At 44.0% G+C, this 16721-nt stretch overlaps 1 protein-coding gene across 4 annotated transcripts in view; it reads left to right on the top strand.

The window, feature by feature from the left end:
* The window catches only part of HK1 (hexokinase 1), a 112518-nt gene that overhangs the window by 89349 nt on the left and 6448 nt on the right, over positions 1 to 16721 (top strand). For all 4 annotated transcript variants that reach the window (XM_074296553.1, XM_074296555.1, XM_074296554.1 and 1 more), the window contains 7 exons: positions 7389 to 7544; positions 8636 to 8869; positions 11763 to 12067; positions 12434 to 12582; positions 13289 to 13408; positions 13714 to 13809; positions 14691 to 14790. In XM_074296553.1, coding sequence (XP_074152654.1) covers positions 7389 to 7544; positions 8636 to 8869; positions 11763 to 12067; positions 12434 to 12582; positions 13289 to 13408; positions 13714 to 13809; positions 14691 to 14790 — 1160 coding nt within the window. The remainder of the gene's footprint in view (positions 1 to 7388; positions 7545 to 8635; positions 8870 to 11762; positions 12068 to 12433; positions 12583 to 13288; positions 13409 to 13713; positions 13810 to 14690; positions 14791 to 16721) is intronic.

The raw sequence follows: 16721 nt of genomic DNA, 5'->3' as shown, positions 1-16721 counted from the left end.
TCCTCAGTCAGGGGTGCTAGTACATCATCCCCATTCTGCAGAGGAAGAAAGACTCCCAGATCATCTGATCTCAGGATCCCAGGTTCAGAGAATTCAACCCCTGGGGCCAGTTAGTCCAGTCCCTTTATTTTGCAGATGAGGGAACTGAGGTTGACTTGGAGGAAAGGGACCTGGTCAGAGTCACACAGAAGTAGTATCAGGTGGGTCTGGGAGCAAAGAAGCATCAGGCTGGATTTGTTGCTTCCTTGCTTTCAGCCCAACAATGTCCCCATTGTGCCGTGCAGTCTTATTTCAACAAGAAAACTCCTGTGCAGGCTTAGGAGAGCAGAAATATCTTTGTCAAATGCCACTGGAGGGCTGTGGGGACACTAGAGGGGAGGGGGGTGGATCCTGCCCTCTTCCCTGTGCTTTCTGTCTAGCTGGGGGCCCAGGATGCTGGGAGAAGGCAGCCTCTACCTTTCTATCAGTGGCTGCCTGGGCTTTTGGGGTCATTTTTGGATTTCCATGGAGGCAGAGGGAGAATAGGACAGTGACAGGCTAGAGATTTTAATTCATAATTCAAGGTGATTTGTTCACCTTGAAATGTCCTGGTGAGTGGAGGCTGTTCTGGCCCTCTCAGAATGGTGACTCATCCTCCGGGCTGGCTCCTCCCAGTGGCTCTGTGTGGGCTGATGGATGGCCCCGCTATGATGGATGGAGAGTTCTGCCATGGTCCTGTTTCAAGGGACAAGAGCTGACTGGGGCTGGGTGAGGCTTTTGCTGATCATCCAGTCTCCCCTTGAGCACCTCCAGTCATGGGGAGCTCACTGCTTTTCATGATTGCCCATCTTACGGGGTGACTGTAATTCTTCGGAAAATTTTCCTCATTTTGAACTGAAATCTTCCCCTGTGCAACTTGCAGAGCAGAGCTTTTTCTTTAGCCTCCTGGGGCCCAGGGAGTAAGCCTACTCCCTCTTCCACAATTCATTCCTGGAGGCAGCTCTCACATCCTTCTGAAATCTTTTCTTCAGGGAAAACATGTCCAGCTCCTTGGGAGCAGAGGCCATGTTTTTGCTTTTCTTTGTTTCTATAGTGGGAGCTTAATATACTGCCTGGCACTTAGTATATTGCCTGGCACTTACTATACTGCCTGGCACTTAATAAATGCTAATTGACCGATTAATCGTTATTCCTGTCCTCTGGTGCTCCCATTTGGCTGGAACACAACAGGTGCTTGTTACATGCTCATTGATGGATTATCCCTATCCTCTGGTGCTTCCACCTGGTTGGCACATAATAGGTGCTGAATACATGTTTAGTAAAAGACTATTCTGTTCCTCTGTTCCCGTTTGGCAGGCACACAGTAGGTGCTTAATACATGCTCATTGACAGACTTCCAGTACTCTACTACTCCTTTCTTAAAATGTGCCACTCAAATGGATACTCTGAGTGGGTGGCCTGTTCAGGACCCAAACACTACTTCTGTTATTCTGAACTGTCCTTCTGCTCTATCTTGTCAGATTCGCCCCACAGCCATCCTCAGCCAGTTAACATATAAACCTTTACTAAGTACTATTATGTGCCAGGCGATGAGCTCAGTCAGCCCTGGCCACGAAGGCCTTTGACGATCCCTGAGTCCCAAGTTCTTTTTTCCTTTATTCCTTGGATCCCTGGGGTCAGCCCTAAATAAAGGCCACTAATGTGTACATAAGGATCCTTCAGATTGCTTGTTAACTTAGTTTTAAAGTGTGATACGATAGCCAAGAGAACATTGTACACAGTAACAGCAAGATTATGTGCTGATTAACTGTGACCGACTTGGCTCTTCTCACAATCTGATGATTCAAGAGAAATTTCAAAAGACTTGCTTTGGAAAATGCCAGTTACGTCCAGAGAGAACTAAGGGGAATGGTCGAAGAATAGTATTTTCATCTTTTGTTTGTTTTTCTCATGGCTTTTTCCTTTTGGGTCTTTTTTTTTTTTTTTTTTTTTTTTTTTTTTTTGCACAACATGAAGAAGATGGAAATATGGTTTAAAACCATTGCTTAAAAGGGGGATGCAAGGGAGAGAGAAAAAAATTGTAACACAAGTCTTACAAAAACATAATTTTTCAACATTAACCCTTGCAACACCTTGTGTTCTAAATTCTTCTCCATGCCCTCCTCCCCTGGATAGTAAATAGTCCATTATATGTTAAGCGTGGTAAAAATAGATGTTAAATCTTGCTGTACAAGAAAAATCAAATCTAAAAGAAAAGATGAAAAAAATAAAATGCAAACAACAACAGAGAGAGTGAGAATATTATGTTGTGGTCCACACTTAAGTTCCCTCAGTTCTCTCTGGGTGTAGATGGCTCTCTTCATCACAAAACCCATTGGAACTGGATCATCTCATTCGCACTACAGCTATTTTTTGCATATGTGGATCTTTTCCCCTCTTATGATCCCTTTTATGAGAGTGATATTGTTGGATTAAAGAGTGCATACAATTTTATGGCTCTGATAATAGTTCCAAATTGTTCTCCAGAATGGTTGGATCATTTCACAACTCCATCAACAATGTATTAGAAATCATTTGGTATTCTTGGGATCTGGTCCCTCTACTGTTGACACTAACACTTCTCTGGGGCATGGCTGCACATGTCCATTGGCAAGGGGAACTGTGCCAGTTTCTCCAGGGCATCTTCTACCAGTTAGAAGGAGCCTCAAGCCTTGGGGCTGGCACTCCCTGGGAATTGAGGGAAAATCGCGCCTATTTTAATCCTTTAAGTTTCAGGAACTTTTCTTTCATGCTTGTTTGTAAGACTTTAGAATACAAGATTATAGATTTAGAGCTGAAAGGTGTTTGACATGATTTTGAACTAAAGAATCTTGTGAACTTGGAGAAGGAGGAAAGGGAGGGGGAAAAATTAGAACACAGGTTTTTATAAGGGTGAATATCAAAAATTATCCATGTATATTTTTGAAAATCAAAAGCTATATAATTAAAAAAGGTCTTGTGAGCTAGGTACTGTAGGTATGATTCTCCCCATTTGGCAGATGATTAAACTGAGGTTCAGTGTTCAGAGAGGTTAAGCAGCTGGTCATAATCACATAGTCCTTAAGTGTCAGAGGTGGCTGTCCACCCAGATCTTCCTGGCTCCGGGTCCAAGGTACTGAATCGGAGCCTTGTTGGATTAGTTGGGTAGGGCTAGGACATGGCACCGGCTGGCTTGGGTGATTGTTTCCATGAGAAGTCGTGGCCAGAACTGTGGCTGCTCCAGGAGCAGGGCTCACCCAAAAGGCAAGCCCAGTCCTGTGGCAAGAGGGAACAATAAGGGTTGTGTTCCCACAGTTCCAGGTGTTGACAGAGAGCAGAGGGCGGTTGCCAGGGAGGTCTGAACTGCGCCCATGGGCACCAGCTCTGAGTTTGGAGCCTGCTGTAGCTCTTTTCCTTTGCTTCCAGGGCCTGATTGTAATCCTGCCTCTGAAACATCCTGGCTGGGTGACCCTGGGCTTGAAGTCTTGTCCTCCCTCCATTTCTCAGTCAGAGTCCAATGTCCCCATTTCTTCCAAGTCTCCTTCAACATAACTTGAAGACCTTCCCTAAATCTGACTTGACCAAGGCAGAGAACAGCAAGCATTTATTAAACACCTTCTGTATACCTGTCACTGTGCAAATAACCACCAATCTCAGTGAGTGCAGATTTAGTAGAGAGGACCCAGACCTGGACAGTTTAGCATGTGTCAGCACTTGGACACATCTGGGATCTTCTAGCAGCATGCACGTTCCTCTCTGGACAATATCTTGCCACGTCCTCTCTTGAAGTAATCCGGGGGGTTCACAATAAAGCAGCCATTCCTCGTCCTGGCAAAGAAGTGAGGGATGCAGTATTCATTTTTAATCATGACCAATATGGACATTTCTTTTGCTTGACTATGTTTCTTTATTGAAAGGATTTTGCTTCTCTTTTTTATTTTTTCAAGAGGGAGAGAAGATGGGAAGTAATTAAAATAAAATAATTTTAGATTTTAAACCTACAGTGGGGGGGGGGGTCTATTCAGTCTGCTTGTCTCTAGATCTATGTGGATTGCTACCTGTGAGGAAAGTACATTATTCCTTACTCTTCCCCAGTGACTTCCTTTTTCTTTCCTTTCTTTCTTTTTCTTGTCTCCTGGGCATTTCTTCATCCATATTCCAGCCTCTTCACACCCACCATGCTCTTCATCTTCTCTGGGTGACTCACAACTTACTCTTTGGAGACTGAGAGGATATATGTCCTACAGCTATGTGGCGTCACCACAACACTGCTTTGTTTCAGGGAAGAGCTTGGGGTTGTTTTGAGTCCTGATCATTTTCTCAAAGACGACCTTGTCCATTTTTCTCTTCCTGCTCAATATTGGGCCTAGCTCGTTGTACAATGAGCCTTTGTCTAAGATGGATGAACTGAGATGCTACAATATGGTTGATCCAGCTGAGTGTTGTAGTCTGGATTATGGGGATCCTCTACCTGAAAATTTATCAGGGCTAAAGCACTTTGAGTCACTCAGGCCCTCAGGGCATTATCAAGTCATGGGTGGTCAGAGAGAAGCAGATTGAGGCTGGAGCACTTTCTAACAGAGCTCTCTAGAAGGGGAATGGGCTACCACAAGAAACTTCTGGGTCCACAGTTCCCCTTTTTTTGGAGCAAGACCTGCAAGGTACATGTTCTGCAGAGGATGAGACTTGGCTTCCCCTGATCATTCAGGATCCCTAGGGGATTTCCTCCTCAAAACAGGAGGAGCCATTAAAAAAGCTTGGGTTGTTCATGCACAGGGCAGCATGGAGACTCACCTGTGGTCCCTGCAGTTCTTTCAGGTTTGTTCTTTATTCCTGGCTTCAAGATTTGTGCCTCAGAATGACTAATTTTTGTTCCAGAGAATGTCAATCAGTAAGCAGCTATTAGTTATTAGTCATCTTCTCCATGCCAGTCATTGGGCTAGGTACTGGGGATATAAGAGCAAAAAAAGGAGAAATAATTCTTGACTGCAAGGAGCAGTAAATGTAATAGACACAAAGTTGATTTGTTTTTTTTTTTTTTTTTAAATAATAGCTTTTTATTTTCGAAGTAAATGCAAAGATTTACCCTTGCAAAACCTCATGTTCCAAATTTTTCTCCCTCCCTTTCCCCCACCTCCCTCCCCTAGACAACAAGTAATGAAATATAGATTAAATATGCATAATAATTCTTCTATACATATTTCCACAATTATGCTGCACAAGAAAAATCAGATCAAAATTTCCAAAATAACAACAAAAAAAGAGTATACATTTGGGAGTAATGTATGAGAAAGCTAGAAAGATGGGAGGGGTTAGGTTACAAAAGGCTTGGAATACCAAAAAGAGCATTTTATATTTGATCCAAAAGCCATTAGAGTTTATCGAAGTGGCAGGAGGAAGGTAACATGGTTAGCTCTGCCTTTTAAGAAAGTCCCTTTAGTGACTGAATGGAGTTAAGAGAGATCTGGGTACACAAAATGAGATTAATAATTCAAGCATGAGATGATGAGTTCTTCACTGGAGTAGTGGCAAATGTCAGAGGGAAGGGACATATTTGAAAAATCCTTAAGAGGTGAAACCATCAGACTTTGGCAACAGTTTAGATATGGGGATCAGAGATAGTGAGGAATGCAGAATGACTCTCAAATTGAGAGTTTGGGTGACATGGGAGGGTGGGCAAGAGTTTTTGGACATGTTGAATTTTAAATGTCTACTAAGTATCGTGTTTGAAGTGTTCAGGGTATAACTGGAGATGTTATTTTGAAGTTTAGGGCCAGATAGGTAGATCAGATCATCACTATAGAGATGATCTTGGAATCCATGGGAACTGATGCAGTCATTGAGTGATATAGTACATAGGTAGAATGGAAGAAAACTCAGGCCCACATTATTAGAACACCTACAATTAGGGACCATGACAAGAATGATGGTTCAGCAATGGAGGCTGGAAAGAGTGGTCAGACAGGTGAGAAGAGAACCAAGAGAGCAGCATCATGAAAACTTAGAAAGAATCAAGGAGAAAAGAGGATGAGAAGTCAAAGAAGGATAAGTTGGGTCCTTACGGGACCATTGGTAAATTTGGAGAGAGTAGTTTCAGTTTAGTGATGAAGTTGGAAGCAAAATGACAAAGAATGGAATTAAATAAGAGGACAGATGGTGCAAGCATGAAGAGTAGATGTTTTAAGTAATTAGCCTAAGAAAGGAAAGAGAACAATAGAAAAGTTGTAATGAGGGTTGCTTTTTCCTGTGGAATATGTTTGAAGATTAAAGGTAGTGGAGATGAGTGTGGGGACATTCATCTGGAAAAGATGAGAGGAAAGAGGATCAATTACACAGAGTAGTTGGGATTAGCAAGGAGAAGGGCCATTTCTTCAGGGAATAGAGTAAAAGAGACCATGGGGGCATTATTACAAGGAAGAATTCTGTGCATTTAGTTGCTCAATATAAAATTCCTAAAAGAACATAAATTCCTATAAGCATTTAAAAGTGAGCAATGAGCCTAGCCTTGGGAATTACCCTTGTCTCTATGTATCATCATAATTACTGAAGAGGGTCTGGTCTTACTCTTGGCAGGTTATCCCTCACAGGCCCCATGTTGGGTTTAAGTCTTAGAGTTATCATTAGTTTCATAATCTTGGATTTCTTTTCTCTGAGTCTGTTTCCTTCTTTATAAAGTGGTTAGTTTGGACTAAATGGGCCCTGTGATCCCTTCCTAGAGCCCAGTTAGTCCAAACTTTATTTTTGAGTTGAGGAAACTGAGGTCAACAGTGACTTTCCCAGCATCACACAGGGCTTTTGAACCCAGGTTCTGTATCTCTTGTGAATAGCAATAAAAATAATGAGAGGTCACAGTACTTTTACAAAGCACTTTGCAGATGTTCTCATTTGATGCTCACAGCAACCCAAGATCACACAGCTAGCAAATATTAAGTGTCTGAGGACATATTTGAACTCAGCCTCCTGACTCCAGAGTTGGTATTCACTCTACTGTACTGTCTAGTTGCCCCCTTATCTCCATTTTATAAATGACATCACAGAATCCCTGCAATAGGTTTTGAATTCAGGTCTTTCTCTCCAGCCTCTATGCCATCTTCATTGCTCTTACTGCTGTCCATGTGTAACGTCTAAACTTTGCTCTGAAATCCTCTTGTCCTATGGCCTAGAAGACAAAATCACCTCCAATTACCTAGACTCAGAGAATGGAAATCCAAGATTATGTGCCTATTGGTAACTTAAATTTATATTTATATAGCAGAAGGTCCGGCCCAACAAATATTGTCCGGCCCAAAAAATACTAGGCTCCGTGTCCTGTTCCCTGATGCCATATTTTTTTGGAGGGAGGGGTTATGGTCTCCCTGTAGCCTGAGTTTGTTGTGTTTCCCTCCTCGCAGGTTTGAGAAGATGGTCAGCGGCATGTACATGGGGGAGCTCGTCAGACTGATTATTGTGAAGATGGCCAAAGGGGGCCTCCTGTTTGAGGGGCGGATCACACCTGAGCTTCTCACCAAAGGGAAATTTGAAACCAAGCATGTGTCAGCCATTGAAAAGTAGGTATCTACTTCCTTTCCAAATCCAACTCCAGCATCCCAGAACAAGTTAGGGGACAGGAGGTGGGACCGAGGGAGTAATATCTCTCCTATTAATCTCCTCTTGCTCCCTGGACTTATAACTTTTTCTCCAAGGGATGATCTTGCCTCCAGACACTTCTGTGGACCTTGGGAAAGGGAGGATAGAGGTTCTTCTCAGAACAGCAGATGGGTTCTTTCTCTTGGCTAGCCTTTCTCCACTGGTACATCAGAAGATGTCTTGGATTAACCACAGCATCCAAATCACGTATTAGCTACAAAAGATCCCTTTACCAAGCCCTGAGAGGATGGGCTGGGAGGAAAGGGTACAGTGCTGGCATCAACTAAGCAGGTGATGAGCCAGGAAGCAGATGGTCTGGGTGATCGAACAAGGACTAAAAGCCTCCAGGATGTAGATTCTTAGGCTCTCCCTCCACAATTTCCTTAAGTGTCTTTTGCAGAATTCAAAACCTAGGGGACTACAATTCTAGCTTTTCAGCATTTTCCCGGCAATCCAGCAGCTGCTTCTGAGTACTAAATAAGAAATCCAGGAATTCACTCTTCTTGTGCCCTGTGTTTGCTAGTTAAGCGTCTTTCTCTTTGAGGGTCAAATAGAGTGAAGATTTCAAGAGTCTTGGGGCCTTGAAAATTAGATATTGATGAGCTGAAGTGGAGTGGGGGGGTTAGCCTGAGATTCACAGACTACACTGCCTCCCAAGGGATCTGTAGATATATTTCAGGGTGCAGAGGGCTCTGAATTTGGTTGTTTTTCTTTTTAACATTATATTTCAGCATAATTGGTTTCCTTTGTAATCCTGTTTATTTTATTTGATATAATTAAAAATCCTAATAATAATCTATAGATTCCATAGACTGCCAAAAAAGTTTGAAAAACAAAAAAAGAGTTAAGAACCCCTAATTTTATAGGATAGCACGAAGGATGGTGAGTGCCCTCGAGTCCTACCATTATCAGACATTCAAATTTTTGGGAGGTTGTGGACTTCTTGTTCTTGGTAGCACTTAAAAGATGGGTAACCTTTCATAGACTATAATGTGGTTCTCTGACCTTTCAGAACCAAGGAAGGCCTCCAAAGAGCCCAGGAAATCCTGACCAACCTCGGCTTGGAGCCGTCCCCTGAAGATTGTGTCTCTGTCCAGCATGTGTGCGCCATTGTGTCTCATCGATCAGCCAACATGGTGGCTGCCATGTTAGCCGGCATCCTGTCCCGCTTGAAAGAAAACAAAGGGGTGACTCGGCTGCGGACCACCGTCGGTGTCGATGGGACCCTTTACAAGTTCCATCCACAGTAAGTCTCTATCTCTGGTAAACCAAACATGGCTTTGTCGATGAACGGATTGATTGGGCAGGCAGCCAGAAGGGAGATCTTGGGACAGTTGGATTAGCCCAGATCTGGGAGGTTACAAAATAAACTCTCAGGAAGATTTTGCCATGTGCACACTGATTGAAAGAAGTCTAGCTATGGAGGCTGGTGAAAAGATTGGGACTTCCCAGCTGAGTAGAGATTAGGTTTAGATTACAGGCTGATAGATAATGGGATTTGTGGAACTCTTATAGAAAAGTTCTAGTCTCACACCCCTCTCCTTTTTTGGGGAGATAGTCTGACTTGCCCAGGATCACATAGTGACTAAGTGTCTGAAGCTGAATTTGAACTCAGTTCCTTCCAACTCCAGAGCCTGTGCTCTATTCATTGTGTGACTTAGTTGCCCCACTTTTTTTTTTTTTTAAACACAGTGGGAAACTGAGGTCCAGCTAGGTGATGTGGTTAGGTCAGGGTCACACAGGCAGAAAGTGTCAGAGACAGAATTAAAACCTCATTCTTTTCACCAGACAGTTCTTTTCTCTTTGGCCCAAAGGGCTGAAATAAATTAGGAGTAGTGGGTAAAATTGGCAAAGAGCCAGATTTAAGGAAAGCCTTCCTAGCTATTCAAAGAGTGGGGTCCCTTGAGAAATAGTGAGTTCCCCTTCACCTGGAGGTCTTCAATATATAACCATATAAAGTGATTTTTTAATGTGAATGTTAGCTCTTACTATTATTGAAAACAAAAAGGAAAAACAGAATGGAGGAATTTTTTTTAAGGAATGGACTAGACTAGAGGGCTCTGAAATTCTATTTAGTAAGGATTGCAATATGTGATGTGGAGGAACACCAGGTCCTTGATGAAGAATCCTTTTTTTTTTGGAAAAGTGTTTCTCCTCAACTTCATAGTATTTTATTTTTTCCAATGACATAAAGATCATGTTAAACAATATGTTACCCTATATTACATTGCTTGCTATCTTGGGGAGGAGTGAAGGGGAAGTAGAGGGAGAAAAATTTGCAACACAAAGGCTTTGCAAAGGTAAATGTTGAAAATAATCTTTTCATGTATTTGGAAAAATAAAATAATAATAATAAAAACTTTTGGAAAAGCGACAAAGAATCCCAAACATATTTCCACATTAGTCATGTTATGAAAGAAGACACAGTCCAAAAGGAAAAACCACAAGAAAGGAAAAACAAATAAAAAGAGTGAAAATAGTATGCTTCAATCTGCATTCAGACTCCATAGTTCTTTCTCTGGATGGATCTTCCATCCTGAGTTTTTTGTAATTGGCTTAGATCACTGTATTGCTGACAGAGCTAAGTCTATCACACTTGATCAACGCACAATGTTGTAGTTACTGTTTTCCCTAGTTTTGCCCACTTTACTCAGGTCAGCATCAGTTCATGTAAGTTTTTCTGAAGTACTCTTACTCATCAGAAGAATCAATTTCTTAAGGGATTGTGGATTCAGGCATCTGAGCCACCATTCTGGGGTCCTACTGGTACTACCTCCTTAGGGTCCTTATGGGGTCCTGTCTGCCTTCCCTTTTGTTTTTCTGTGATGGTGGTGATGATGATGGTGATGAGGTTTTCTTGACAGAGATATCAGAGTGGTTTGTCATTTTCTTCTCCAGCTTGTTTGACAGATGAGAAAATTGAGGCAAACAGGGTTAAGTGACTTGTCCAGGGTCACACAGTGAATAGGTTTGTCTAAGGCTAGATTTGAATTTAAGATTCTCCTGATTCCAAGACCAATTTGCCATCTCATTATGTCATCATTTCATTTAACCTTTGTGAATTGCTTATTCTAGGTCTTGGTTTATTCATTTTATAGTTGAGAGGAAATTGAAATTCCAGGAGTTAAGTAGGCATTCAGGGAAAATGCTGAGTTAATTAACTTCTGGTTTTAATCCTGATAATCCCATGAATATGAGAATCAATCAGGTCAGCCACCCAGTCAGCCTGTTACACTCCATCCTTTGTGAGGTATGGGAAACTCTCTCTCATCCCCTCCTTCCCCCCACATGAGCCTTCAGAACCCATAGAGGTCATGGAGCTCCACGGATAAAGTGAGAAGCCCCAAGAATGGGTTAGAAATCACCTCCTGCAATCATTGTACACAGTAACAATATGGGACAAGGACGAGCTGTGAAAGACACTGCCTTAAAAACCCAAGACGAAAAATGCTCTCCCCCTCCAGAGAGAGAACTGATCCCCAAGCGCAGACAGAGCATATTGTCTGTGGAAGGCAGCACGGAAGCTGGAAAAATAACAAAAACAACAATAATGAAAAAGAATGATAAGAATAATGGTTAGCAAATGAGGTTTTTAGGCTTCACTACTTGACCTGGATCATCTCACAGCAATCAGAGCTGTGATTTTCTCTACCTTGCAGATGAGAGGATTGCAAGAAATTCAGTGACTGAGCAAGAGTTGAGCTCTGAGTAAATCACTGAGGCAGGAGAGGGCTTCAGGTTTCCCTGGCTCCAGGTCCAGCGTTCTTGGTCCCTTCTCTCCATCCCCTCCCCTCCCCAAGCCTTTCTAGGCTCCATGTAAATGCAAAGTAGTGTTATGTGATAGTGTCCCCAAAGTCTTAGTATGGTTATCTTTATCACCTTAGAAGCTTCTTAAAAGTTAAAAGAAAAAGCTGGGATGTAAATGCTGAATGCAGATAATTCAGGTTTGAAGAATGATTTTCCTCCAACATGACCCCCATTTTCCTAAGCAGGCTCTCAGTATTTCTTAGAGATAAGTGGCAGACCCTATAAAGTATCACCTGAGAAAGTGCATCATGGATGGTGCGATGGTGGTGGTGGCACAGAGAAGCGTGCGAAGGGGGTCCCAAAAATCTGACATCGTCCCTCTCCCCATTCAGGTATTCTCGTCGGTTCCACAAGACCCTGCGGCGCTTGGTCCCTGACTGCGACGTACGTTTCATCCTCTCGGAGAGTGGGAGCGGGAAGGGGGCTGCCATGGTGACCGCTGTGGCCTATCGGCTGGCTGAACAGCAAAAGCAGATGGAAGAGATGCTGGCCCCCTTAAAGCTCTCCATCGAGCAGCTCAATCAGGTGAAGAACAGATTGCGAGTGGAGATGGATCTTGGGCTACAGAAGAAGACCAATGCATCAGCCAGAGTGAAAATGCTGCCCTCGTTTGTCTGCGGCACCCCCGACGGGACAGGTGAGCTCCCTGGGTGGGGAGTGGCCACAATCCCCCTCCCCTTTTCTCTCTGGGAGAGAAGCAGCAATGTCCCAGAAGCAGCAATGGGCATCTCCCTCAGTCCTGGAGGTTCCCTGGAGAGGGATCAGTGCATCAGTGAAGGTCGAGATCACAGCTAAGAGTGCTCCCTCAGGTTGTGCATGCACTTGTATGTGCACGTATGTGTGAGGGAGAACAATCAGTCCATGTCTTTGGAGCCCTCGTTTCTCTAATTTGGGGTTTCTCGATGAAATCTGGGAGTGTTTCCGAGCAGGCCGCAGCCTGGCCTTTGGGATGCTCAGACACTGCTCTGTTTCTGGCGGGCTCACTTCTCCTGCTTCCCAACAGAACACGGAGACTTCTTGGCCTTGGACCTTGGCGGCACCAACTTTCGGGTTCTGCTGGTGAAGATCCGCAGCGGGAAGAAGAGAAGCGTTGAAATGCACAACAAAATCTATGCTATCCCCGAGGAAGTGATGCAGGGAACTGGGGAGGAGGTGAGAGAGTGAGGGGGGGGCTGCCCCAGGAAAACTCCATCCAACCCCAGCACCATGACGGCTGTGTGTGGGGTGTTAGGAACCCACACTCTAGGAATCCTATTGTAATGTTAACATTTCATTTGAGTTAATATTTACTTAAATATATTGAATAATATTTAAATCCATTTCTAGTCTACTAATAATTCTATTAAATCTATTTCTTTGGAAAACTAGCATCCTAGAGGAATTAAAGTGCTGCTTTTTTGCAACAAAATAATAGTTGGCCTTTAGATAGGGCAGTAAGATTCACAGAGCTCTTTAAGCATGCTATCTCATTTGATCCTCACAGTAATAGATGCTATTGTTCTCACTTTACAAATGAGGAAACTGAGACTGACAGAAACTCAGCGTCCCACAGCTAGTGTCTGATGGATTTGAGATAAGCTGGGATGAAAGCAAGTCCTGAAGCCTCAGACCGTCCTCTGTGTCCCTCACGCTGGCCCCTTCCCGGCCGGGCACGGGAACCAGCAGGGGCACCAGTGGCTGGAAGGGCTTGGCCTGCAGCAGTTTCTCCTGACTCTCAATCTAGTGCTCAGAGACACATAACCATAAAGTGATAGATTTAGAGCTAGCAAGCTAAGGAAACTGAGGCTTAGAAATGGCATCCTGGGCTTGACCTGGCCCTCTCAGTGCAGACTCTCACCCTCCCCCTCTTTTCCTGTAGCTCTTTGACCACATCGTCACCTGTATTTCGGACTTCCTGGACTACATGGGGATCAAGGGTGCCCGGTTACCCCTTGGCTTCACCTTTTCCTTCCCTTGCAGACAGACGAGCTTAGACGGGGTGAGTTGTTGAGGCTCCTTGGTGCCCTCCCTCTGAAACAAAGTTCGCCCTTCTCCCTCTCACACGTGCTCTGCTGGAGGCTCATTGGGCCGCCCAGAGCCAGGTTCCATCTGTCATATCATGAGGCTACAAAATCTCCCTCACGGACTTAATAAATGGGGGAGTACTATGAAAACCGTGGGGTTTAAAAATGTATGAATCATTGTTTTTTTTAATTTATAAGTCACATTTTCTGTGCTTGAGTAGCTTGCAAGCCTGCAAGTGTTCTTGGCGTGCTGCTAAAAACGCACCTTTTCTTTCCTTAGGGCATCTTGCTCACATGGACAAAGGGATTTAACGCATCCAACTGTGAAGGACAGGATGTGCCCACCTTGCTGAGAGAAGCCATTAAGAGGAGAGATGTGAGACTTGGCTTAGACCCACCTGGGTGCTCCTTTGCTGCCTGGAGGTTCACGAGGCCCATGGCCTTGACCAAGGATTTCAGAGAGGGGCACCTCCTCTGCCCTGTAGCGTTAGAGCTTAGACATTCAGGGCACTAAATAAGTGATTATTCCCGGGGCTGGGAGGGCTGAGTGACTTTGACCAGATTCACACAAGTCTGAGACACGTAGCTTGGCTCTAACCATCCTCTCACAAAAGCCTCGTGGCTTTTGGCTAAACCACTCAAACATTCTCTGTTTACCGATTGTTCAATCGTGAATTATATGAAGTTATAAAATAGCAGAGATGGGAGAGACCTTAGAATCTAGGGTTGGAGCTGACAGGGGCCTTTACATTTAAAGCATTAAATACTGAAAATGAAGAGAAATCAAAAACTTGGGACTTGGAATATTGTTAGATGCTAAAAATATTAGAAACTAGAACCAAGACAAGTCTTAGAACATTGAACGTCAGAGTTCTTAAAGGAGTCTGTGAACCTCTTTCAAGGGATCCATATGTCTGGATGGGGAAAAAACCGATAGCTTTATTGTCTCCCAGTCTCCCAAGGGGCTCAAACTACAAACTCCTTCTGGAGCTGAACCCCATCATTTCATAGGCAGCCAGCACCAGAGACAGGGTTTGAATCCATTTCAAACAATACCAGACGAGGTCAGGTGGAGAGAAGGTCAAACCAAGAGTAGCATACAGCCAGAATTCAGACTTGCAGTGCCTTGGATTCAAGGCTGCCCGGTGATCCCAGAACTGAATGCAGACCTCCTGGGGGCCTAAAAACAAAATATTAGTGAATATGAAACCCCGAGGGAGGTCCCAGCTCTAACTCCTCTCCCATCCCTCTCCAAAGGAGTTCGACCTGGATGTCGTGGCTTTGGTCAATGACACAGTGGGCACCATGATGACTTGTGCCTATGAAGAGCCCACTTGCGAGATCGGACTCATTGTAGGTAAGTCTCTGCTGAGCTGGGGATCGTTGGTGTCCGGCACCTGGGGGGAAGCACAGTCATTACTGCCGGTGTTGCTCACAGGCCGTGGAGGTGTGGGGGGAACCCCCATTCTGGAGGCACTGGAGGTGGACCCATAAGCAGCCCTTCAGGTGCTGGTAGGGTAGGATGCCCTTGAAGAGATAGTTTATAAATAATTAACTTCTGACTGGCCCGGAGAGCTGGAAGGGCTCTTGGTGGCCAGCAAGTACAGCCCAGATTCCAAAGGAACACCGACTGTAGCATCCATAGCTACACCACCCAAGGGACCAGCTTCAGGCTGTGTTTGAAGGCCTCCAAGGGGAGACCATCACCTTTCTCCACGTCCTGGTCTCCTTTTGCACAGCTTTCATAGTTTTTCCTGCCCTTCGAGGTCTAAATTGGCATCTTACCAACTTCTGCCTTCTGAACCCAATCAGGGTAATCAAATCATCTTCTTCCAGGAGAGCCATCCCTATTCTTTCTGTTGGTCCCTCTTTGGAGCAGGATGGATTTATGGGATTGCTGGGAAAGGTGATGCTTTAGTCCTGTTGGGTGGAGTTTGGGGAAATGAGCCTGAGGACACACAGAAACTGTGATGGGGAAGTGGGGAAGTGGAAGGGAATAAACATTTATAGAACACCCACTGTATACTTCCAAATTTTATCATATTTGATCCTTACAATAAGATTTTTAGTTGAATCAATGGAGGCAAGCAGAAGATAATTGACTTACCCAGGATCTCCTAGCTCATAAGCATAAATAGTCAGGTTTGATGTCAGGTATTCCTGATTCTGGGCCAAGTTTGTCAAGAGATCATTAGGTGTGTGAGACCTGGGAGGAGCCCCAAGGTGGGAGGTGGAAGCTACTGGATACTGAGCAGACTTCATCCTTGGACCAAAGAAACTGCTCCTCCCTCCTGGCCTTTTCTTAGAGTTTCTCTCTGCTCCATGTGATTTTATAAAATCTTTTTCAAAAGTAGGGATTGAGAGCTTGCCTGGAGTACTTGTGCTGGATTCCAGTTAAAGAGGTGATTTATTGAACATTTATTACATGATTAATGTGTGTGGTTCCTTGATTAGCTGGGAGAGTTTGAGAAAGACCCCAGCCCATTGGGCAGACCTCTGTTGGTGGTTTTATAGGAAGGCATGGCTGAGGGGGTATGAACGGGTGGCCACTTGGTACCTTTTGCAGGGAATTCCCATATCAGTAATGGGTACACTGGGGTCACTGATCTTGAGCTGGAAGGGAGGGAGGTCATTGAGTGCAACAGTTGAGGAAACATGTGATCTGCCCAGAGTAACACCTGGTAATAAAGGTCAGAGGCAGAATTAGAATTAGCTCCTCCACTATTCCATGAAGCTGGTTAGTTAAGGGATATTGAGGCAGGATTAGAATCTAGCTCCTTCACTGTGCCATGAAGCTGGTCATTTAAGTAATAATTGATTGGAGTACCATAATTCAATGTAATTCAGCATTTATTAAGAAGCCTTTTTTCTGAATAGGAGAATGTCAGCTTCTTGATTAAGCCCTTTTTTTGTTTTATGGTTGTAAACCTGGCACCGGGCATGTAGCGGCTATAATAATGCCTTCTGGGTAAAAGGCCCTTTGCTTGATACTAAGAGTATTAATGTAGGGTTGCATATAATAGGTGCTTAATAAATACTTATTAGAGAAACTCTGGGAGCAGGGACGTAGGACTTCACATAATAATAAGTGCTTGAACTTTTATTAAATACCTTCTCCATACAAAGCCCAATATTTGGTGCATGGTACATAAGCATGGGATCTGGCATATAGTAAGTGCTGGATAGTGCTAGTTGAACATAGTTGAATGTTTATTAAGTGCTTCCTTGGTAAAAGGCTTTCTGCCTGTACTTGGAGGGGGGATTGTGGTGATAGTAGGGAAGAAGGGC

The sequence above is a fragment of the Sminthopsis crassicaudata genome, chromosome 2 (genome assembly GCF_048593235.1).
Source record: "Sminthopsis crassicaudata isolate SCR6 chromosome 2, ASM4859323v1, whole genome shotgun sequence".
Classification (NCBI taxonomy): Eukaryota; Metazoa; Chordata; class Mammalia; order Dasyuromorphia; family Dasyuridae; genus Sminthopsis; species Sminthopsis crassicaudata.
The sequence above is the reverse complement of the archived record's forward strand: the minus strand, read 5'-3'. Positions and strand labels throughout refer to the sequence as shown.